This window comes from Sander vitreus, chromosome 11 (genome assembly GCF_031162955.1).
Source record: "Sander vitreus isolate 19-12246 chromosome 11, sanVit1, whole genome shotgun sequence".
In the NCBI taxonomy this organism is placed as follows: Eukaryota; Metazoa; Chordata; class Actinopteri; order Perciformes; family Percidae; genus Sander; species Sander vitreus.
In genome coordinates, this window is record NC_135865.1 from 10,800,946 (window position 1) to 10,822,894 (window position 21,949).

Consider the following 21,949-nt stretch of genomic DNA (forward strand, 5'->3'; position numbering starts at 1 on the left):
CAATTGTGTGTTGTAGGTGTTTTGGTGCATTAAGAGTTTAGGCAAGTTGTTAAAAAGTATTGAAATGTTGGCCAACTGAAAAGTATGAGCATGTACAGCACTCAATACTTAGTTGGGGCTCCTTTTGCCTGAATTACTGCAGTAATGCGGCGTGGCATGGAGTCGATCGGTCTGTGGCACTGCTCAGGTGTTATGAGAGCCCAGGTTGCTCTGATAGTGGCCTTCAGCTCTTCTGCATTGTTGGGTCTGGAGCATCGCATCATCCTCTTCACAATACCCCATAGATTTTCTATAGGGTTAAGGTCAGGTGAGTTTGCTGGCCAATTAAGAACAGGGATACCATGGTCCTTAAACCAGGTACTGGTAGCTTTGGCACTGTGTGCAGGTGCCAAGTCCTGTTGGAAAATGAAATCTGCATCTCTATAAAGTTGGTCAGCAGCAGGAAGCATGAAGGAAATGCAAAATGTACTTTCATCAGAGAACATAACTTTGGACCACTCAGCAGCAGTCCAGTCCTTTGTCTTGAGCCCAGGGGAGACGCTTCTGACGCTGTGTCTTGTTCAAGAGTGGCTTGACACACGGAAGGCGACAGCTGAAACCCATGTCTTGCATACGTCTGTGCGTGGTGGTTCTTGAAGCACTGACTCCAGCTGCAGTCCACTCTTTGTGAATCTCCCCCACATTTTTGAATGGGTTTTGTTTCACAATCCTCGCCAGGGTGCGGTTATCCCTATTGCTTGTACACTTTTTTCTACCACATCTTTTCCTTCCCTTCGCCTCTCTATTAACGTGCTCATTGTGTCAATGGTCATCTTTTGGACAGCTGTTAAGTCAGCAATCTTACCCAGGATTGTGTAGCCTACAGAACTAGACTGAGAGACCATTTAAAGGCCTTTCCAGGTGTTTTGAGTTAATTAGCTGATTAGAGTGTGGCACCAGGTGTCTTCAATATTGAACCTTGTCACAATATTCTAATTTTCTGAGATACTGAATTTGGGGAGTTCATCAGTTGTCAGTTCTAATCATCAAAAGTAAAAGAAATAAACACTTAAAATATATCAGTCTGTGTGGAATGAATAAATACATTATACAAGTTTCACTTTTTGAATGGAATTACTGAAATAAATCAACTTTTTCATGATATTCTAATTATATGACCAGCACCTGTATACATGATAATTAAAGTTGGACAGTCTGGTGCTCATAACTGCAGCAGGGTTTCCTAGGTGTTAAACTGTGAATAATCAACACTGGGTTTTAGGGCAAAAAGTGTCACTATGCCACCTACTGTAGGTCGTTGTCACAGCAGATGTTTGGACTTGCCATAGCAGGAAAAGCACAGGTGGAACTAATACTATTAACGATAGTTCTGTTCCATCTAAGTATCCCAGCAACCCAGGTCAATTAATGTCATTAATAACAGCTGAGTGTCTCTTTTTTTTTTTTACTTTGACGTGTCAAAATATGTGCTTTGAAAAATGCTTATAAAAACAACAAGTATTCCTATAAAATACTAAGCTATGTCTTAATCATCAGAAAATGTCTTTGTTTATTTTTTTATTTTCCTTTGGCATGAAAATATTGAATACTGAGATATCATCCATTACCTTTAAACTAACTATTATATTTGAATTGGCTTTCAGAAAAAAGTTAACCCCAACTAGAAAGTAGGCTACAGCAAGGAAGTGACAGAAAAATAGCAGATCCATTAACATGTGTGTTACAGTATGTTCATAGTCTCCTCTGTGGCTATCTGCAGTGAAATATTGCCACCTTCTGGTCCTTCAGGTACATAGCAGGAGGTCAACAGGTTTGAGGTCTCTGTTCTCTCTCACACACTGGAAGGTTTTGTTAGGCTCTCAGATCTGGTCCTGTTAGAGGAAAGCCTGAGTAGTGTGTCAAATTGTGATATCCTTTCAAAATCAGATTTTTGGTAAAACATGGTGATGTAAAATACTGTTCTTAAACTTGTTTTATGGTGGAGGCTAAATACTTGTTAAGATATATTAAAAAATGTTGGAGAAATGTTTAGTTGACTGTTTTGGTCTATGCAGCATCTTTTTCATTCATAACAGTCCCCATGGTTTTGCAGTTTTGGGGTTTCCTAGTGTTAGACGTAGTTATTGAGCCTATAGCCACTGCTGGAAAGGGAGCAAAGTGAAGGAGCATGATTGTCCTTCAGGGCCTCGGGGGGCTTGTAGAGTGGAGCAGGAGGGTTTATGTGGTTGAAGGCAGGGGGCGGTGATAATGGTTGATTCCTTTGCATATGGCGGGGCCTCTGTGACCTGCCACCACTGCTGCTCCAGCATAGCACCAATCCTCCAGTCAGACTAAGGCAGGCCGATGCGTAACCGAGGTACACGGCCAGGCCGATCTCATACCTCAACCCGCTGGGAAGGAAGGGGTCGTAGAAATCCATGATGACATCGTTAGTGGTCCAGGACACGGTGATCAGGCAGAGCAGGCCCGCACAGAGAAAACAAATCCCCCCACTTAGCAGCAGGGGAGACTTGATTAACGAGTCACGGGCAAAGCGGGTGCACTTCATCCCCAACACAGACAGCAGAGATGCCAGGACAGAGGTGACGCAAGAGAGCACCATAAGCGCCCGGGCAGCCTAATGTGGAGAACAGACAAGCACTTTAACATTGGGATTAAAAACAGATTCTGAGTCTAGCCTGTAGGGTTAGAAAACTGCAACTGCACTACTTGGTCATACCAGACCATGGTAACATACAATGAAATCTCCAAATTTCATTCTATGTTACCACGTACAATGACAATAAAGTCTATCTATCTATCTATCTATAACTAACTAACTAAGGAATGATTCACATTGAATATTTTTCTTGTTTAATCAATTAACTGTCTATAAAATGTTTGAGTCCAAAGAAACGTCTTCAAATTCATTGTATTTTCGGACCGATGTGAATGTGTAGTACCTGCAGATCGCGTGGCAGTGCCAGTAGAGATCTGTACAGCTCACATTGGTAAATGCCGGTACTGTGCCATACACACTCCATCCACAGGCCTTTCATGTAGGTGGTGGCTGTGGTGATGTTGGTGCCCATATAGCCTGTGCTGCGCCAGTGGGGGAGCAGAGTTGCAACAACAGTTCCTGCAAACCCCAACAGCCCCAAGAAGAAGCCAAGGAGTTGAACCACCATACTGGCCATGATTTGCCAACTCGGACAGATGCTCAAACTGCAAAGTACAAAGTTACAGCTTGAAACCACTGTTGATGAGCGTGCACACACTAGAAGGTAGGGATCAACTGTTTTTTCAAGGTCGATACTGATTATTAGTAGGTAATGAAACCGATATTTAGAACCGATATGCATTTACACTGAAAATAAAAAAAATCTTTAAGTCAAAATGATTATTATTAATGCCTTAAGCAATTATTTCATAAATTAGAAACTTTCAACATAATACACAGAGGGACAGACACAGAGCTGTAGTGGAGGAAAAGTAGCGCACTTTTTGATTAATTCACTTTATCGGTTATCAGGCAAATAAAACGCTGATACAGATAATCTGCAAACTGCCAAAAAACAGCCCGATAATCGGCCAGGGCCAATAATCGCTCTATCCCTACTAGAAAGAGACTATTTATGGACATTATGTACATTTGGATATCTCAAAAATGCATATATCACTAAGTAGGCTCATGAATATACATGGGAATCCACAGATAACACAAGTAGAAAAATCAACACACAGAAACACATTAAAAAAAGAAACAATTTCAGAACAAAACTACAGTCCCCCAGGCTGAAGATGAGGCTGGATTCCTCCTGTTATCTGCATGGTCTCCAGCAGTACAGTAAATTCCACTGAGCTTACATCCAGTCACAGAGTCTGAACTATTTCTCAAGTGTCTCTGTTGTGCAGGCAGAAAAAGCTGTGGAAACTCTCTGGTGAGTGGCAGGTGACTGCATCTGTAACTAATGAGAGCAGTGTTCAGCTTCACCTGTTTACCGCTCTCCTCTGGAGGGCAAACCACAGCAGTCTATTTGTTAAGCCCCTCACCACCCCCTCAGGAAAGGAGAGAGAGAGAGAGAGAGAGAGAGAGAGAGAGAGAGAGAGAGAGAGAGCGTGGGAGAGAGAGGAAAAGATTTACAGAAACCACCCAAGCTGAGAGTATACAACAACTAACTTTGAACATTTTCACAGCTCTGCAGAGTATTTGAGAGGAGGGACTGAATGACTTGATTAGCACTTCTAGGTGAAACTGTGACAATAAGGGACAGTAGTGATTTATGTTGTAACAATTGACCAACTTATATTATGTCCAATTTAATCTCTGTACTGAGATCACTCACTTGTACATTTTGAAATTCACACATGGCAGTAAAAACAATCCACAATTGCCCATTATTTAGTAAGAAACTCAATGAAAGCACCAAAAAAATACAATGTCAACCATGAAAATATTTTTAATGAACTGGCAAATAATCACTTACCCACTTCAATGCAAAATTCCCCGCAAGAATGAAACAGAGCGACTTTAAATTTGAAAGCAATGAAACCAAACTGTGCTGCTCATACAGATCCATTGTTTTAACTTCCCCAGAGAACAGAGGCTGTTTATAAAGCCTGATTATTGTTCAGTTAGACCTGACACTGTTGGGGCCTCGTAAAATATCACAGATACAAGCCTCATTGTGTTTACTCAATGATTGACTACACTGAAGGCATGACAAGTGAGCAACAGAAACAAAGGCAAGGCTTTGACAAGCATCTTGTTTCACGTTGGTCTGCCCACAAATAAGCCCACCCAAGAGCAGAGCCAAAGCAATATTCATTGTTCAAAATGTTTCACTTGCCAATTGCAATGTCTACAATGGGAAATATTGAACATGGGATACTGCTTAACCTTTTGCATTTGAATATTTAGTAAAAACTCTCTACATTTGGATACTCACCAACAAGGACACACGAGGACTACAGAGCCATGGTCACAGGTGTCCAGATGGTACACTTCCAGATAAATAGGGCCATTGGCACTGATTCCACACTGACCAGCTCCTTATGTCTCTGCTGCTGCCTCAACGGACAAGGAATATGTGTCTGTGCTGCAGGATTATCAGATATGTGACTTGGCAGTGTTAGATATCATCATCATTATCCCCGTCAGCATCAGGAGCATCATGTCAGAGATGACATGAGAGACGGTCCCAGTGATGGCTTGTTGCTCCAAACAGATACACCCGTGAACCCGGAGGCAGAGCAGTGTTGCCAAGCAGAGACAGACAGAAGAGATATTGTCCGCACTGGTTGTGCTGTTTTTGTCTCAATAATTCAGCTCTCTGCATCTCCACATTTTCTGATTGATTAATGGACAAAATTAAAATAAAGAATGAAAAAAAAAAAAAGCAATACATTATCAACTGATAAGCAACTTGTAGAAAAACATGAATATATTTACAATTATGGTTGATCAGCAGGCATATGAAAATAGGGCCCAGGTAGAAAAAAAAACAGTATTTACCCTTTAAAGAGTAAAAGTAACACTGCAAAATTGACTGTACTTGATAGTGACGTGGTACTGTATGTTTGTGTCCTTTTTGAGTTTTATCTCTGGGTTCCTCTGAGGTCCATCTTCTTCCTTCGCAGTTCTCTCTCTCTCTCTCTCTCTGTGCCCCAAGTGTAACCTACCGTGACATCCTGTTGGTGTACAAGGGCATTTTCCCAGCCCTTCCAGTGGGTCCCCTGTGTAGTATTCAGTTCTCTGTACGAGCTCTATAGTGAAGGGATGATCCTCTCCGAGGTCTGCCTGTGGGAGACGCCATTTGAATGTGGAACACTTAATAGTCTTAGTTAAGCAGAATAATCCCGTGATTAGCAGCTGAGCATAGCTGGTCTGTTGTGCATAGTGCGGGAGGTTAACCACAACCATAATGGTGTGTATAGTACAGGTCTTTATTTTTGTAGTGTTTTATGTTCTTCAGAGGTCTGAAAATCTGCACTCTTTTTGTACTGCACTGTCTAATCTTTTCAACCATATGCGGATATACACAACATTCTCAAAATATACTACAAACTAGCATATCTTAAAGGCCCTGCACTCCCACAAAGGTGTTGGCCATTCTGGCTGATTAAACCTCTCTGCTGAGGTTAAGGTTGGGTGGAGCGATGATGGGAGTTATGTGAGGCCACTAAACTTCAAGAGCAATCTGTTACTGCTTCATTACTATTTGATATTTGAGAAAAGAGAAGACAAAAAAACGTTATTGGGACAAGGCCATGTAACCAACACAAAATAATTTTGTGAAAAAGCCACCTTACAAAAACAAAAAGTGAGAAAAAGAGCTGGGATGTAATGTAAATATAGTGTACTATTATTAGTCAGGGTTCAAATTAGCACCATTTAACGTTACCAGGCAAATGCCATAGACAGTAAAAGAAATGCTGGTAAAATATGCAAGTGGCTGGTAGATTTTCACTCACCAGCCAAAAAACAATGGTAATCCATTGAGTGGCTGTTAACATTTGAACATTCACTAGCCATTTGGCTGGTGGATGAAAAAGTTAATTTTACAGTACAGTATTACAGAGTACAGTATATTATGGGAGACTATAACATGTCAGGGAAAATACTTTTTAAAGTTAAACATTAGTAAATTCAAGCACACTTTTGTTCCATGGAGCTCATTAAACATTACTGTAAGCAGCACTATTGTTTCCTTAGTGTACACAGCGGATGGTTAAGCAGTGAGGCCTAGTGTTACCTGGACCACCCACTATAACGTTACTGCAATAATACTAAACATCAAAACCTTTACAATTAACGCCAGTAATGTGCTACTTTTCACTTTAGTGAATAATAGCCACTGTTAATACTTCCTTGCCTTAAATGTTAATTTCGTGACATTTAGAATTATTTACCTTACTTGTAGTTAATAATGTATTTTAAGGATACTTCCCATGTGCGTCTTCGACGGAGACATTTTTTTTCATGTGAAGACTAGTGTATACAGTAAAGTTATTTATTTCGCGCCGTTGTATCATAGACAGCGAGCACACAGCTGGCTCGACTTTTACAGATGACATCTGCTGCATATCGACATTAACGTTGCTAAGTTAATTATTGGTAAGATACTCTATTGCTTTAACGTTGTATTCCTACGTCCCAGACTATGGCTAAGTTAATGAAATCGAAAATCGAAATTAACGCTAGCTAAGTTAACTTTAGGTTAGCTAGCTATATAGACTTAGCTAGCTAGCGTAGCTGCTTTTTCTGTGAAACTGTGGTTTTAGCTAACGTTAGGTTAGCTTGAGAGTCAAATGTGCCTTATCTTGTTTAATACAGTCAATTCAGCGGCGATGGTAATGGTTAGAAAAGCCTCCAGAAATGCTGGGGTCTACACACAGACACACAAATCCCGCAAGAGGACTCATCATCGGCCCCATCCAACCAGAACCATCATGACCCGCAGCCAGTGTAACGCCACCAGCGGTAGCTTCTTCCACAGGCTCCCGTCAGAGGTGTTTGACATGATCCTGGATAAACTGTCGGGTAGGTGCAACTGGTTAGCCTAACATAACCTAATAACGTTAACTGCATGCCCTTCAGAGTGTGATTGAAACATTCATGTCTTTTGCTGACTAACCTTAAGTACCTTTGCTTCTGAACTACATTTCTTCTGGGGATAAGAACAGATTAATGTCCTGATATTTTGTATGGTGCTTTGTTAAGTGTCTATCAGCAGTCATTGGATATTTTAAACTAAAGGTTTATTAATGATATTAATGAATAATATAATAAATAATATTGTGGTTTATACACAGTGTACACAAGTACCAAATACCAAAATATATACCTGTATCTATTTCTCAATTAAACCACTACTTTTAGGACACTTTCAGACAAGTTAGTGAAGAAAACAATGTGTGTTCATATTATTTGAAAATCAGTTTATTTTCAAATATTTCAAAAATGTTTGTGTTTGTCAGAGGTGGAGATCAGTGTGTTCAGCATGGTGTCCAAGGAAATCACTAGATACATTATGAACTACATCTCCACACTGGCCTGGAAGAATAAAACGATAATTCAAAGCTTTCACCACTCCGCCTGCCTTGAACAGAGATCCATTATCGGACATTACAGAGATCTGGGTAAGTGGCAATGCACATTTAGCTGAATGTTTGATCTTGTATAGATCTTCTCCAGACTGTGTATGGCGAATTTACAATTTACGAAATGACTTACATTCTGTTGATCTGTGTCAGGCATATCAGCCTCTCCCAGCATTTAACATATACTTGAATGATCACCACACACCACATTTTTATTTTATAGTATGCTTTTGTGTTCAATGTCTTAGGTTTGTTGTTCAAGAGATGTACCCTGTTGCTACCAACAAAGGACAGGTTAAAGTTTATCTTTAGCAAGTTTTCACAGGTAAGAAAAAGAGGTGAGGACAAGCAAGATTAGATAAGGTGTTGTATTAAATGTCACATCAACAAAGAACATGTAATTACACCAGGCTAAATAGTTTAATTTATCTGATGGATTAGATTTATAGAGTAGTTAAGACTAGTCATGAAAAAGCTAAATGGTTAGTAACATAGTGTAATTTGCCTCATTCCCTTACATCCTTTGGAATGCTGTACATGCGTACATTGCAATGTTGTCGTTGAAACAAGATGTTATCCAGCCCTAACATCTATTCATATATGTTCATGATGAGGCAAAATAAAGTTGTCCCACTGATCTGTTTCAGATTCCATGCTTCCTGTTGGAACAGTGTTTGGCACCAGACTGCATTGGCTTCTCCAGCTATGGAGTCTTCCTCCAGGTAAGGGCCTTATAGAAATACAGATCATGTCAATCATGTTACCCTTTGTGTCCCATCCCAGTGCCTGAAAACATTTAAGCAGGGAAATATGACTCTTTTCTGTTATAAAAAATATTTAGATGTGTTCTATTGAATACTTTACAGACACTGATCGCAGGTTGGGATGAGCTGGAGTGCCACAGAGTCTTCAACTTCCTTTGTGACTTCACAAATCTGCTGCAAAAAATGGAGGCCGTCATCACTGGAAAACCAGGTGTGTTTTTCAGTGTCTGAAAGTGAAAATGTTGCTGTAGAAAAATTAAACAATCTTGGTGAAAACTGGCGAAGTCTGTGTTGCACGCTTAGCTTTGTGAAAGCCTAAATGGACCTGATACAAAAAAAACATGTTTCTAAATTCGTTTGTCTCACCTCAGGGGTGAGGTGGTACCAAAAGCTGCAGCTCCGTCTATTCTGCCGTCAGGTTCTGTTGGACCCATGGCCCAACCACTCGGAATGTCAGTTCTGGCTAATGCAACTCCTGAAGCCTTGGCCCATGGTCAGCCAGGCACACTTACTGTTCATCCTCTATGGACCTCTGCTGCCTGAGGGTAAGATTACTTTTATACCTAAAGAAAACAATCAGTTAGTTGGGTTTGTATTCATTTGACTTTATGAGAACATTAATTGGGCTGATTTTTCTTTTGTTGAGTGATGTTCCTGCATTTGTTAACACTGCCACTCTGAAAACACGATCAGACTGTAATCCTTGCCTACAGAAAGCGCTGTGCAATATAGTTAAAAAAATGCAACAAATCGTAGGTTAGTGGGGAGTTTTGTCCTGAAATGATTTTCTTTCTGTACCAGATTTCTCATCAGTAAAAAAAATGACTGCTACCTCTTGGCCGTAGTTGATAATTATGTTGAAACGTTCATTGAAATACAAAATGCAAGGCTATTGGGTTGAACTACCACAAGTGTTCAGTAGTTAAAAGCAAAGTATAGATGTATTATCAGGCCCAAATAAACCACTTATATTGTCGTACTATAGTGGAAGAGGCCTGGGTAACTTACATTGGTGTTGGAAAACCTGGCTACATTTTTTTTTTTTTTTATTGTGATGTGGTATAACAGTTATTAAGTGAGGTTCTCTCCTCCATGCAGGCTCCCTCGGTTGGCAGGATCTGGTGGAGAGGGGGCTGCCTCACAGCGCTCTGTGGGACCTGGCCAGGGCCATCCTTCTGCTTTTCGGCAAACTAGAAGTCCAAGGCCAGTGCACCAATTCGCTGCTGTCAATCTTGGAGGAGCTCATTGGTATCATACTTCCGTGGTTCTCAAATGTGTTAACTAGGGTGTGTGACGAGACACTCAGCTCACGAGATGTGACAAGACACGAGATTGGGTTTACGAGACAAGATTTTAACACTATTTTAAAGAAAACTTCAATTAAGAAATATGACTGGAGAGAACCAAGGTTACAATGTAACCAAGGGTTTTATTGCAGCAGTATACAAGGAACTAGGCTGCTCTTGTATTGATTTATGACCATTTTAAGACAATGGGGAGAACATTTCTCTTTGTTTAATATCATTAAAAGTAAAGTTAGGTTTTGCTTTCTGCATCCAATTAATTTAAAAAAAGAGAGCGATCTGCGTGAGTCAGCGCCACACTGGACTGCACGCTGTGTGTGTGTGTTTGTCGGGCGCGAGTGAGAGAGACTGTACCCTCTAACGCTGGGTTTTACGCAGCTTTGTACAATTGCAACTCCGCTACCACTCTGCAAAAGTGACCTCAGAGTCAACTTTGGCGAACGGGCAGGGGATCTTCAATGCTAATTTAGAGCTCCAAGCCAGACTCATCTTCAAAGCCAGATGTATTATAAGAGCAGGTCAGACTTCATCTACTGGCGGCTGCTCTGTACTTGTGACCGATATCGCGAGACAATTTTTACCTTGATCAAAAGTCTCGTCACATTTTAATGTCGGGAGATCTCGTCACACCTCTAGTGTTAACCCCATGTGATAAGAAATGTAACTGATCGTCAACGTGGTTGTCCTCCTCCTCGTCATCTCCAGTCATTCCTCAGCCGTGGCATGTGGAGAATGTGGCTCGTCTGTTGGTGCTATGTGGCAGCAGTCTCTGCTACACTGTTCTAGTCAGCAAGGCTGTCAACAGACGACTTCTTGAGACCTGCAGACTCATTGTGTACATCATACTGGTGAGAATACTAGTTATTTTATCATCAGCGGAAAAAATGAAAAGAAATGTAATCCTCATTTATGGTTAAACTGGTATGTTTGCATTTAGTTGTGAATCAGATATTGGCCAGCATTATCCATCTCTGATTTGATATGATGCAGTTAGACTACAAAGTCATTGTACAGCTGATTAATATTAGATTGAACAGAATAGCTTCAGGCAGACAGGGAAATGAGTCATGTTTAAATTCATCATCTATTGCTTTGCCCTGGTCGTTGTGACTCATTTTGCCATGTCTACTCATTACTGTTACAATATCATCATGGATGAGGGTATTTCTCTTTGTTAACAATGTCTGTAATTGTTTCTCCTGACTGCATTTTATTATATGCTTGATTTCCTTTATTCAATTCAATTCAATTTTATTCATAGTATCAAATCATAACAAGAGTTATCTCGAGACACTTTACAGATAGAGTAGGTCTAGACCACACTCAACTTATAATTAAGAGCAAGCATAGTGCGACAGTGGCGAGGAAAATCTCCCTTTTAGGGAGAAACCTCGGCAGACCCAGGCTCTTGGTAGGCGGTGTCTGACGGTGCCGGTTGGGGGTGTGATGAACAGTGGCAATAATACAATAAACATAATGTAACAGTGACTAAAAACGGTAGTTGTAGTAGTTCATGTCATAGCAGGGCACTGCAGGGCGTTACAGGACGTAGCATGGCACAGCAGAGCATAGCTGGACGTAGCAGGACACTGCAGGGTTCAGCAGGACGCAGCAGGGCACCACAGAGCGTAGCAGGGTGTAGTGAAGCAGGACCACGGCGACATGTTGATGTTGATCAAAAATCTTTTGACCAATTGGCCTTGTTTATTTTCACTGGTCATGGCAGGAAAAGCAGTCAGCTACTGTATGCCAGGTAACCTGTGCACAATACCAGGACCTTGGACCTGACCTTATTGAAATTATTATGAACTAACAAATTGTTAATTTCATTAATTAAAGCTACGACAACATCTGTGCTGTAAAAAGGCATATTGGTCCAGTTTTCTGTTTCGTATGGCTTCATCCTTAGGTGTGTGAGAAAGACGGCTATCACATGTCCTGGGCAGTGAAAATGGTGCAGCAGATCTGCAAGGTCTTCACCACGGCTCCTGAAAGGTTCGGCTTCATCCAACAACTGGAGAACATGTTTTCCGAAGTCACCAGGGAGTTTTTTGAGTTTTCTGTAGCAGGTGAGGTGGGACAACTCAATTTTATTTCATTGTTTCGTTCTTTACTCTTGGTACCAGAAATGAATCTTGAAAAAAACTGAGGAAAAAGAGTTCCTTGCATCAAGTAATACCACACTTATTTGATTATTGCAATCATAAAAGTATGAAGGAACAATAAATACAGCATTACGATGGTGGGCAAAGCTACAATAATAAAATATTGAAAGAAAAATAACAAAACAAACAAGGAAATCACAAGATATGGGCAGATGATGCAAACAATGTTGAGGGGCAGGCAGATTTAAATAGTTACCAAATAAAATATGCTACATTTACAGATGTGCAATCATAAATAAAATATATTATGTATGTATGTATGTATGTATTCTGTATCTAGAGAATTAACAAAGTGTATTCAGGGTATGTGTGAGCACAGTCAAGTGGTTGAGAAAATGATAATGTCACTAATAATGATGATCAGTGTGGAGCACCTTGTCTTGAAAGTCTGTGTGTTGATGGGTGGCTGTGCATGTCTGACAGCTCAGACAGATGGGATTTTATTAGGAACTCCTCATTTTTCCTTATTTTATCAAAAACAGTTTTGTCTCAATTTCACCACCGAGAGCAAACCCTCATTTGTTTGCCGATTACGTCCCTCCTTGAATTTTTGCACCCATTTTATTAGCACCCATGCTAATGGGCAATAAAACACCTGGAGTGGTGCATTAATTACATTATTTAACTCTCTGCTAATGTGAATTTATGAGGAAAAAAAAGCTACCTGTTTCAAGCTCTATCTGCTATAGAATGCGTTTTGCCATCCAGTATGCCATTAAAAAAACAAAAACTGGAGTGATTTCAGACTTTCTCTGAAAAAAAAAAAATTCACATAATTCATATGTATTTGTATTCCCTAGACAATTGGTTCCTCCACAGTGCCTCGGTTTCAAATTAAAAACGGTATAAAAAGGAATTAATCACGTTCATCTGTTCTCAGGGAACCATCTTGACGACAGGGAGACGTTCCAGACCCTGTGTATCCTCCTGGACTCCAGTGCTCGCTTCCACACTAAATTCCTCCACATGTTCCTCAAATAGGAATGATGCAGATTAAAAGTGACAACGGAGAGAAGGAAGAGTTGGGAAAGAAAAAAAACGTAAATAATGAAGGGGGTTAACGCTAAACAGAATGAAAGAGAGTGATGGACCTTAATAACAATAGTCAGACTTGGAGAAGGCGAGTGTTGTCATGGTAGCCTTAAAAGTTCAGAGAAATCTGAGGGTGGAATTGGTTAACAGTTCACTATACGCTATAACCAACACTGCATGTGTTGGTTAAAAGGGCTCTTTAATTACTTTGGCTAAACAGCATGGTTATTTGTACAAATTTTATATTTCTCTCATAGTTTCAAAATCTTGTTATTCGTAAACATCTTGCATGCAAATTTTTGTAAAAATGTAATATTTATTCATTAACAGTAACAATATTTATTGACACTATTTATTATTTATTCACATTGAACCTTTGTGTAAATGTACAATTATTAATACAATTATTACATTGTTTTTGTATAATTTATTAAATTGGTATTTTCATTTCATTTTAATTTGTCTTCAATTACGCATTTTATTTCTTTTTAAAGGCAGCATGTTGTGGCTTCCTTCTTCTAAAAATAGTAAACTAGAAAACACTCAGCAAAAAAACAAGTTTTTATAATCCTCCAGGTAGTACAATATTCAGCAATGACAGCATTTAAAAAAAAAAAAGCTTAGTTGATGAAATTTGTTAAATGAAATGATGTGTCATGGAATAAAAAAAGAAGCAACTTTAAATAAAAATGTTCAAATGTTACTGAATACAGAAACAACATTAGGCTTTTTTTTTTAGGCATTCACATTTTTGTAATGATGTACTGTAACTATTAGTAGGCGCTTAAAAAAAATCAATTTACATAGTAGCCCTATACAAATTAAGCTATGACCAAGATTTGGTTTTCCAAAGAAACATGGTTACAAAGTTGTAGCGTGCACAGGAAGTACTAAGCTATTTGACAGTGAAGTTTAAGGCCTACAACATCAAGTGTGATGAGTACTCCCAAGTGGTAAATTAGCTCCAGTTACCACATCCACATCGCGTCCATGGTCACAGGCATTTCAAGCATTCATGTGCTCATTGTTTTCATATGATCTGGCAGGAGAAAAACAGAAACATTGATTTTTATGGATTTTTCTCTTTAGTGTTAACAAAAGTCACAAAGACCTGCTGTTTTTAGTAGGGCTGTCAATCGATTAAAAAATGTAATCTAATTAATTACATACTCTGTGATTAATTAATCGAAATGAATCGCATACATAATTAACGGTGCCTGAACCAATATTTTTTAAGAAAGTAAAAAAAGAAAAGAAAAAAAAAGGGTGACAGAAGAAGAACGGCTTGTTTATTGCTAAGGCCATATGGTCAAAATTAAATGATTTAATAATAATGTATAACAATAACTTATTTCACTAGTAAATTGCTGTTGAACGACAAAAACAACCACCAGATAGGAAAAGGACATTTACAATAACTTCAAATGCACCACGAGGCTGTAGTTTACCAGTTTCATTGAACGCACCGTCTGTGTTGTTTCTCCGACGGCAGCTGCAGATTGTTACATACCGGTGCTGAATCCTCTACAGTAAAACACAGTCAAACTTTACACCGTTTAGCGTTAGCTGTCAGCATTTTAACCGTGTTTAATCCAGCTACTAGCTAGCGGTAGGCTAACGTTAGCTGCTGTTGAGTATAGTGTTAACTAGCGTCACGTGCAGCGGTGTTTGTGTTGCCTGTATCATCTTCAGAGCATCAGAGAGAAGCGCAGACATATCAGTGGCACCAGATTTCGGTAGCCAGGGTTGGCAGGAAGAAGATTTTTACAAGTAAATGTTCCAATTAATGATCCAGGCAGAACATTCTCGTCTCCCTCCTTCATCTTACAGTCCAATGGTGGCTAGAACGGCTCCGCGTCAAACGTCAATATGGAATGGATTAATCTGCGTTTTATTTTTTTTTAACGCGTTAATTTCGATTAATTAATCTGAGAATCTTTTTTTTTAACGCGTTATTTTTTCTCAGATTAATTAATCGAAATTAACGCGTTATTTTGACAACCCTAGTTTTTAGTAATGCTCATTTGGCATACCATGACTTGAATACCATCCAAAGAGATACTGAGATACAATCTACCACCACAATCACTTTACATATTGACATGATACTTACTGTGCAATTTGTTCTATGGGTATGAAGAAAAAAAAAAACATGTCTTAATACTGACAGCATTTGAACATTGAAATTCTGAGCACAATCATGGCCATTTTGTTTCTTTTGGCCTAGTATGACTGAAATGTACTGAACAGACACATTACCTTGTAGCCAGTCCAACCCTTCCTGGAGACCCTCTCCTTTGATAGCATTGCTTGCACTGAAAATAAATAAGAAATCAAGGAGTTAATCTCCTTGTAGTCTTGCGTTGCCAGACCATCCACACGCTGCGGAGCAGAGGAGGGTCTGGCCACTCCAGACAGCATTCTGAGATGGGAGATAAACGTTCTCTGGTTTATTGGCATTTCTTTAAACCAGTGACAATCGTCATGGACGGTGCTAAACTCCGCACAGAGCCGCTGTAAAATAGTTGTGCGAGAGAAAACTCAGATTGGACAGATAGTCTAGCTAGCTGTCTCAATTTACCATGCAGAGATCTGAGGACCAGTCAACCATAGTCCTCATGAATTAAAATTCCAACACAGAGGAAACGGACAAAGGCGAAAATACATATATCCGGCAGAATTTCCTGCAGCACCGGAGCAATCCCGGAAGTGGAACATCAAAGATATAGACCAGGGGTCGGCAACTTTTTTAATATAAAGTGCCATTTTAAAATGTTCATGTTAATCAGTGTGCCATATCAGCATTAAGCCTGCCATCATCTACTAAGCCCGTTCAGGCAGTGTTATTTTTTTCCCTTCGCGTCACATTCTGTGAAAAAGGCAATGAGTACTAGCCAAATAGAGACAGAGTAGGGCGGGTCTTCACGGAATGCGGATGGGGAAAAAGTCAATCAAACTACTGGCTGTTCTCCTGCCAATGGCTGTGAAAAAGGCCATTTGACATGCGGATTTGAACATTTCCGAAAAACTCTCTTGCGCACTTATTGCTAGTGTGCCATTGATTGAGCTACCGCGTGCCAATGGTGGTACCCGTGCCTAAGGTTGCTGACTCCTGATATAGACTAATCTCCTTGTGGCACTTTCTTACGACTTGTCTTGGATCCTGGATGTTTAAAGCTGCCTAACTCTTAATCCAACTGCTTCCCATCTGTCTAATGAGTAAACAGGGTGGTAAACACTCTGTTACTATTCTGTTTAAGACTTTAATCTGTAACTCTTGAATCACAATACGTTGAGGATTGGGAAGAGACAGGGCTTGGCTCAGTTCAGCTAATTTAATCCAAGTGCACTTACCTCAAGACTACCTAAAAAGAGCATGATTCCCGTGGCAAACTACTCAACAATATCTCTGGAGGTGGCTTTGGAGCCTTTGCTTACAGACCCTTTATCAGGGTGAATATTTCTACAATTATGTGGCCACATCAACGTCACAGCATCCTTGTAGGACTTGACCAGAGTACTAAGTGAGAATCAGAAAGAATTATGAACTAAAGATTGGTTTGGAATGACTTTGTGCAGCCTGTTTTACCAGATGTTCCAGGGTTTGTCTTTGATGTTCTCCAAAGACAACATCTGTGAGACTTTGACAGAAGACATGGCATCACGCAGATCCGTCTTGTTAGCGAAGAACAATACTGGTATCTTTTTGCTGCGGATATCTGGATAATAAGACAGACATGAAGACCAGTGAATCATCGGCAAAGAGAGATAGAAATCTTTTTATTTTTTTGTTTATCCAATAAGGAGTTAAGTATCAGCAATGTTTATAGTTTGTGTAGACATATAGCCTATCTTTAAATGTGATTATTCTTAATTAATACATGAAAACGTTGTACCATATTGGACCAAGTGCCATGATGGAGGACTAAAACTAGCAGGTTTTCATTTAACTAAAAGTGACACCCAGTGATTTCAATGATTTCTCCATCGTGTTTTGGCCAGTGAAATGAACTTTTATAGTCTTAAGCTTAGTTTTTCATGCCACATGGTTTAACATGCCAGATTCAGACAATGAGTATACTAACAACTTAATTCCAGGACACTGTTAATAGTATTACTAATGCCTACAAAGAAATGCAAATTCAAACTGTATCATTTGCCTGAACCATGCCTGACAATGTATTTTGTAAAGGCCACACTTGGTGTGATATATCATATTATAAAAAAAAGAGCATCCATACTGTGTCTTTATACAAATGAGTTAAAACAGCATTGCCAGTATTTTGTACCTTCATGATTGAGAAGAGTATCTAGCTCCTCTTTGGCAACAACCATTCTCAGTTTGTCACCGCTGTCAATGACAAATATGATGGCATGGCTCTCTCTAAAGAAAGACAAGAGAAGAAGTTATAAATGACACAGACTCATGTTACAGTGATGCGTTTTGATAAGCATGTTGTGTGTTTCATACTTGTAGTAATGCTCCCATAGGTTTCTATATCTGCTCTGCCCAGACATATCAAAGACCGTAAAAGACAGGCTGCATGCAGAAAAAAAGAGAGGACAGAAAGCTGAGAGCGATACTTTATGCCGCATTAGCCTTTTCTTTTATTTCATGTCTGTAAACTAGTCAAAAATAATAGTAATAAATATACATTATACATTTCTACCTTGAACTCTTGAACTTCTCAATGTTGAAGCCAATTGTTGGGACTATATCTGGTGCCTGTTTCTGCGCACACACACAATCGCACACGCACGTGCACACACACACACACACACACACACACACACACACACACACACACACACACACACACACACACACACACACAGCCAAGTAATGGCAAAAGTATGTCAACAAGTAGTATAAGGAAAGTAAGATATGGGCTTTACCTGACTAACATGTTTCCATTCTTCTGACAATGGGCCTAAATGATTGGAATTCTGAAAGCAAGCAATCAGTGAATGATTGCAGTGAAATAAAGGAAGTTTTGACAGGCCTTGCCCCAAATCTATCCCAAATGATCATGATAGAAAATCTTTATTTATTTATTTTTTTAATGCATAACAAGTTTGCGTACCCACATTACAGACTACGGTACACAAAGGCCTCTCACTTTTTCTAACAAAATGTAATTATTTAATTATTAAAGTTTAATCCCACAGTCTCATGTACTTACATTAGACGGTTTGAGTTGGTTGATGATGGTAGTTTTGCCACTGTTGTCCAGTCCCAAACACAAAACGTTGACCTCTTTTTTCCTCAGGCCGAGCCAGCCCGACAGTTTATCCAGCAGCCCCATTAGACTTGATTGAAGCTACAACATTTAAATCGTAACGCATCACCCCATGGATAGTCTGACTATTGGAAATTAAATATAATTTACAAATTCTCTACAAATTCTCTTAATGATAAACATAGCCGTGGATCGTGAGTTCCCAGTCCTTGCTTTGAATAGTGTCACAAGCTGAGATGCCGCCTGGGTATAGGTAATCCTGTTAAGGCGAATTAAGCTCTGTGAACCACCTGGTGACCGGAGTATGGAGCTCTCCAGGCCCCCTATCCTGATTTCCTACTCTAACACCTTACCTTACTTTAATTGGAGTCACCATCAATCTGTTTTGTCATTCTGTGTGTTTTACTCTAAGTCAAGCAATCTGTGATGAGAGTGTTGATGTAAATCTACAATAAATGAAAAATATAAAAAACAGAGTGATCCAACAGCTCCATCTCTTGGTTATCAGTTATGTGCACAACTTCATGTAAGTTGTCAGGTTGAAGAGGTGGTACAGGTTTGATATATTAGACAATCATTTACATTAAAAGCTAATTAAAGAGATAACTCTGAGATTTGACTGCCTCTGAGAGTTTTTTTTTTCAATGGGTGGCAAGGTTTCTCCTTAATTTTAGCATTGAAAACAAGGACATTTCACAACCTGAAAGATACATGATAGCAATATTTCATTTAAATCAGTGCTGTTTTGATTTTGATTAAAAAATGGAAACAAAATTAAATGAGCAGTCAACCACCAGAACTGTTCGTCTTTATTTGCAAATAAATATTCGCTGTAACTGCCTCTTACAGTGTGGAAGATCTACAACATCTCTTTGTAAATTATAGAAAAATAAAATACAAGAATTATAAGTATACTTGTACTTTGTACAAAAGAACGTTCTAACATTGCTCAGCAGTAGAACATGCTAAACAAACAGCATCTAATATTCTCCTTAGTCTGTAAAAGGGTGGTGACCGCAAGCGTGTGTGTGTGTGTGCAAATACTTTGTATGTGAGTGTATGTGTGTGTTTGGATGTGTGTGTGCACCTTTCCTACTCCTGCAGGCTGGGATGCATAACTACGCTGTGACCGAAAGGCACAGATCTCTAGATCCAGTCTGCCTTTGACATTAATCATCGAGCCACAATTTGTAAGAAAAAACATTGCTGTAGAGGGGCGGTCGCTCTCTTGAATATGGAATACAACTCAGAGTAATGGCTAGGTCCTGTGACTGCACTGAAACGTATGAACCACACCTAAAGTGTTTCTGTCTTGCGTGGTTAACGGACTGTAAGGCATTCTACGTGCGTGTGCAAGTGTGTGTGTGTGTGTGTGTGTGTGTGTGTGTGTGTGTGTGTGTGTAAGTAAGTAAGTGTGTTTGTTACTGTTGATGTTAGAATGACACATGATGAGTTATGATACTGCTGTTTATATTTATTCTCCCTCTGCTGTCATTAAAGTCACTTACTGTCTCTGCTGGTCAGCTCTGTCCTGATCACACAAACCCAAGACTACTGCCTTTTCTCACTGGTTTCCATCCACCAGGTTTTAGCTACTTCTGCTGCCCCCAACTCAACTAACTATATTCTGCAGCAATGCTTATTCACCACTGACTTAGCAGATGAAGAAAAATGATTATATTAATGGCAAACATCTGACAAATTGACATTATCTACTGCAGATCCAACAATTTTCATTCCAGACTACATCTATGTACACTGGTTTCCCATATTGCCACAAATGCCACAACCTTTACATAACCACAATGTAAAAACAGACTGGAGTAGAGTTACGTCCAGTAGCTTTGCATCTACGACACCATATTCTGCTCTGACATCTTGGATCAACTTTGTCCACGAAATGCACTGCATTAGTGTGTGTGCAGTCAAAAAGAAACAATGAATGTATATTAAAGCATTTCGGCTAATTCTGAAGAACCATATAAGTCCATGTAAAGTTTCTAGACAAACATCTCCTATCTATATCTAAATTCGGTTAACATTCATATGTTAGGACAGTGGAGATTGTGTACTTTCAGGCAATGTATAACATTTACAATCCAAAATAAATTAGGCTTATCGTTACACAACTGCGAGTACACCGGTTGCTAAAAACTGTCAGAATAGACTTGTATGGTTATTCATCTGAAGGCAACGGATCCAGTTCTGCAAGCTAAGCATGTGACAATAGAAACAGGTGGATGGTGTGGTAGGAGCCTCATGTTAACATGTCAACAAGAGTTCTCTCATTGCACAATTCTTCATCTTTCTCTGAGATACTGAGGTGACTGCATAATACTGTATTGCTGATTTGGATAAAAATCTGAAATAAATAAAACATCTTAAATAAGATCCAGATTTACTAGGGCTTTCACATACAGGACTGCACATATATAGATATTAGGTTATGATAATAATTATCGATTAATTGTCTATACACTTTTGAACATTCAAGAAATCTCCATAACTTGCTTCTCACTTCTTTATTCAAGTATTAGCATACCAGATTCTCTGGAGAGAGGGTTAACTAAAGCAAAGCAAATAACACCTCCATGGTAAATAATCAAACTCTGAAATAAAATATATTGAGGATACTTTTCGATTGCACACCCGATAGCAGCTACATGAGCACATAACTCAGAGCGAGAAAATGGCAAAAAAGAAGAAGAAAATAGTCAAAAGTTCCGGTAGATTACGTTTGCAAATCTACATCTCTAGATATTGTTGCTTCACACACAAAATACTGCTGCTGCAACAAGGCATTACATTCCCCTAAGTGAGGGCCTGGGCCAGTCTTTAAAGTCAATCAGGCTGCAATAGTCTGGCAGAGCCAGGTATTCTGGGTAAGGGGTGTATAGTAGGAAAAAGTCTGTTACTAATGGATGCGAGGGAGACCAGGGGGCAGTCTGCTGTGGTAGTCTGTCCAATTGCCTCCTTTATGAGGGGTTAAGACTCAAGCACAGGCTGTAGACGGTCTGTCCAATGGTCTATACTTCACTTCCCTCTGGTCCATCTATCTTTCCATCCCAGGTTGTGTTAAAGGTTGTCCTCATACATGAAAACCCTTCTCCTGTTCGTGCAGTAGCTGAAGGCGGAGGGTCTGTACGCTGCTGGTGATCCGCCTCTGGTGGCCGATCAGCTCCACCCCTATACGCCTCACATCTCTAGGCCGAGAGGGGAAACACAAAAACAAACACACACAAGACGCTTTAAGTCTTACTTGTGAGGAATTTTCATTGACTTCATTTATTGCCTCATTTGTTTCTTCTTCAGGGAAGCCCTTTGCATCACGTAGGCAATGTTAACTCTGTCTGGTAAAAGGA

General features: G+C 39.6%; 4 protein-coding genes across 4 annotated transcripts in view; 1 reads left to right on the top strand and 3 right to left on the bottom strand.

Moving 5' to 3' along the window:
* Positions 1-2,110: 2,110 nt before the first annotated feature.
* LOC144525905 (claudin-14-like) lies at positions 2,111-3,197 on the bottom strand. The gene is made up of 2 exons (XM_078262966.1): positions 2,943-3,197; positions 2,111-2,617 (listed from the first exon to the last, which is right to left on the bottom strand). The coding sequence occupies exons 1-2, from the start codon at positions 3,174-3,176 to the stop codon at positions 2,111-2,113; spliced, it is 741 nt and encodes a 246-aa protein (XP_078119092.1). The 5' UTR covers positions 3,177-3,197.
* Positions 3,198-7,329: 4,132 nt separating this feature from the next.
* Positions 7,330-13,296, top strand: LOC144525937 (F-box only protein 47-like). Its single transcript, XM_078263006.1, has 10 exons — positions 7,330-7,522; positions 7,960-8,121; positions 8,331-8,407; positions 8,730-8,804; positions 8,949-9,057; positions 9,218-9,391; positions 9,945-10,094; positions 10,856-10,998; positions 12,060-12,219; positions 13,196-13,296. Exons 1-10 carry the CDS (start codon positions 7,330-7,332, stop codon positions 13,294-13,296), a joined length of 1,344 nt encoding a protein of 447 aa, XP_078119132.1.
* Positions 13,297-14,360: 1,064 nt separating this feature from the next.
* On the bottom strand, positions 14,361-18,653 carry LOC144525903 (ADP-ribosylation factor-like protein 6). Its single transcript, XM_078262963.1, has 7 exons — positions 18,531-18,653; positions 18,018-18,079; positions 17,819-17,887; positions 17,637-17,731; positions 16,937-17,066; positions 15,607-15,662; positions 14,361-14,386 (listed from the first exon to the last, which is right to left on the bottom strand). Exons 1-7 carry the CDS (start codon positions 18,651-18,653, stop codon positions 14,361-14,363), a joined length of 561 nt encoding a protein of 186 aa, XP_078119089.1.
* A 3,022-nt stretch (positions 18,654-21,675) lies between these two features.
* Positions 21,676-21,949, bottom strand: part of epha6 (eph receptor A6) — a 181,026-nt gene continuing 180,752 nt past the window's right edge. Inside the window, exon 17 of the mRNA XM_078261608.1 lies at positions 21,676-21,790. Within this exon, the coding sequence (XP_078117734.1) occupies positions 21,676-21,790 (115 nt within the window). The remainder of the gene's footprint in view (positions 21,791-21,949) is intronic.

Excerpts from the sequence above, each read along its gene's own strand:
- LOC144525937 (XM_078263006.1), top strand. The coding sequence starts at position 7,330 with ATGGTAATGGTTAGAAAAGCCTCCAGAAATGCTGGGGTCTACACACAG. Across the intron at positions 10,999-12,059 it reads TCATTGTGTACATCATACTG|GTGTGTGAGAAAGACGGCTA; the intron begins GTGAGAATACTA and ends CTTCATCCTTAG. Across the intron at positions 12,220-13,195 it reads TTTTGAGTTTTCTGTAGCAG|GGAACCATCTTGACGACAGG; the intron begins GTGAGGTGGGAC and ends ATCTGTTCTCAG.
- LOC144525905 (XM_078262966.1), bottom strand. The coding sequence starts at position 3,176 with ATGGCCAGTATGGTGGTTCAACTCCTTGGCTTCTTCTTGGGGCTGTTG. Across the intron at positions 2,618-2,942 it reads CACTGCCACGCGATCTGCAG|GCTGCCCGGGCGCTTATGGT; the intron begins GTACTACACATT and ends TCTCCACATTAG.
- LOC144525903 (XM_078262963.1), bottom strand. The coding sequence starts at position 18,653 with ATGGGGCTGCTGGATAAACTGTCGGGCTGGCTCGGCCTGAGGAAAAAA. Across the intron at positions 18,080-18,530 it reads ACCAACTCAAACCGTCTAAT|AAACAGGCACCAGATATAGT; the intron begins GTAAGTACATGA and ends GTGTGTGCGCAG. Across the intron at positions 14,387-15,606 it reads AGGGTTGGACTGGCTACAAG|ATCATATGAAAACAATGAGC; the intron begins GTAATGTGTCTG and ends TTCTCCTGCCAG.